The 1,832-nt window shown below is 43.8% G+C and overlaps 1 protein-coding gene across 1 annotated transcript in view; it reads left to right on the top strand.

Annotated features, from left to right (window-relative positions):
* Positions 1-404: 404 nt before the first annotated feature.
* Positions 405-1,832, top strand: part of GINS3 (GINS complex subunit 3) — a 4,759-nt gene continuing 3,331 nt past the window's right edge. The window contains exon 1 of the mRNA XM_010174397.2: positions 405-645. Coding sequence (XP_010172699.1) covers positions 559-645 — 87 coding nt within the window. The 5' untranslated portion in view covers positions 405-558. The remainder of the gene's footprint in view (positions 646-1,832) is intronic.

The following is a 1,832-nucleotide window of genomic DNA, read 5'->3' as shown; positions in this document are numbered from 1 at the left end:
ACGCTGGGAGCTGTAGGCGCGGCCGTGCCTCGGTGGGCGCTGCCCCGGCCCCCGCCGCCCTCTGCTCCTGGGGACGCTGCGAGGACAGTCACGGTTCTAGCGACCTCTTTAAAAGTCATCCATTACCTTTGCTGTGTGCATTTGGCATGGGGATTTCTTATCTTTTGGTGTTTAATAATCTGACAATTATTAGATAACACTGATTAAAAAAATCCCCTTTCAGAGTTCCGCAGTATCAATTAACACCTCTAAAGTGTGTCTGCTTTATGTTACAATTACAGTAGACTCTTCTGAAAGCAAAATTGACTTTTTGTCATACTGGATCTTCATTAATAAAGTTCCCTGTGTGTGGGGCTGCTTTACATAGATTTTCATGGCAAGGACAACTGATGGGTTTTCTCATTCACGCAGGGATCGAAGCTGGAAATACCTCTGTGGCTTGCTAAAGGTCTGTGTGACAGCAAAAGAAGAATAATTTCTGTGGAACTGCCAAAAATTTACAAGGAAGCCTGGAGGACGGTGTTCAGCGCTGATGCCAATGTGGTTGATCTGCATAAAATGGGGCCATACTACTATGGATTTGGCTCCCAGCTCCTGAATTTTGACAATCCAGAGAATCCTGAGATAGCTCAAACTCTCCTGCAGGCAAGTATCTGAACTAAGTTGTGAAATTTGGTTTTATGTTTTTCCATCTACCTCTTGTTCCCAGCTGCTCAGCAGTCTTCAGGAAAAATATCCTATTTTAATCCAAATGACTCGTGGATTGAATGTGGATTTCTAGATCAAGCTGTAGGATCACTCTTTTGGCAACTGCACAGTCTAGTGGTGGAAGCCTCAAGTATGCATCCAGGAGTGTAATTTTAGCTTGAAGTTATCACACTGTAAATACAGTATTTCATAAAATCCTGTAAAAACAGGACTAGAGGAGACATAAGATTATTTAATCCTACCTGTCCTGCAAAGCAGAGTTAATTCACTATGATTTCTGTTTTTTTTACTGTGTTTTTAAAGCTCTGTAATGATGAGACTTCACACTGCTCTGGGCAGTCTGTTTCAGTGCTTTGCCATCCTCATATTAGAAGGTTTCCTCTAATTGCTAAACTAAAGCTTCTTCACAGCAATACAAGCTCTGTTCTGTTTGTCTCATACAAAGTAAACACTAAGAACAGATTATTCTCTTCCTTCCTGCAGCAGTCCCAATTCATTTGGTATTTCTTTGTGGATCCTGTCTTCCAAGTACTGATTGTCCTTATTGTGCACTGCTGGTATCTTTCCAGTTGATCTGCATCCACTGTGACGTGCGGTGCCCCAAACAGCCCACAAGTCTCCTGCTCAGGACTTGCGCTGATGAAAACAAAAAGATTACTTTGTGAATTTTGTAGGTCATGATGCTCTTTGCTCATCATGCTGCAGTGTCTTGTTTTTCACGACAGAGTGACACTGATACGCGTTTGGATTGCAGGCCACACTAAGATGGTACAGATTGCATACGCAGGCAGTTGTTCCCCTTCCTGCATTTGTACGCTTCCCGATTTCTGCCTTAATGTAAAACCTTACATTAGTCCCAGCTGAATGACTTCCTCTTGTTTTCACAGGATCTTTCTGGTTTGTCAGGATCATTATCATAGAATCATAGAATGGTTTGGGTTGGAAGGGACCTTAAAGATCATCCAGTCCCAATGCCCCTGCCATCAGCAGGGACAGCTTCCCCTAGACCAGGTTGCTCAAAGACTCATCCAGCCTGGCCTTCCACACTTCCAGGGAGGGGGCATCCACAACTTCCTTGGGCAACCTGTTCCAGTGTCTGACCACCCTCACAGTGAAGAACTTCT

This window comes from Antrostomus carolinensis, unplaced genomic scaffold, assembly GCF_000700745.2.
Source record: "Antrostomus carolinensis isolate BGI_N321 unplaced genomic scaffold, ASM70074v2 scaffold13448, whole genome shotgun sequence".
Lineage (NCBI taxonomy): Eukaryota > Metazoa > Chordata > Aves > Caprimulgiformes > Caprimulgidae > Antrostomus > Antrostomus carolinensis.
Note: the sequence above shows the minus strand (reverse complement) of the source record. Positions and strands in the feature narration are given on the sequence as shown.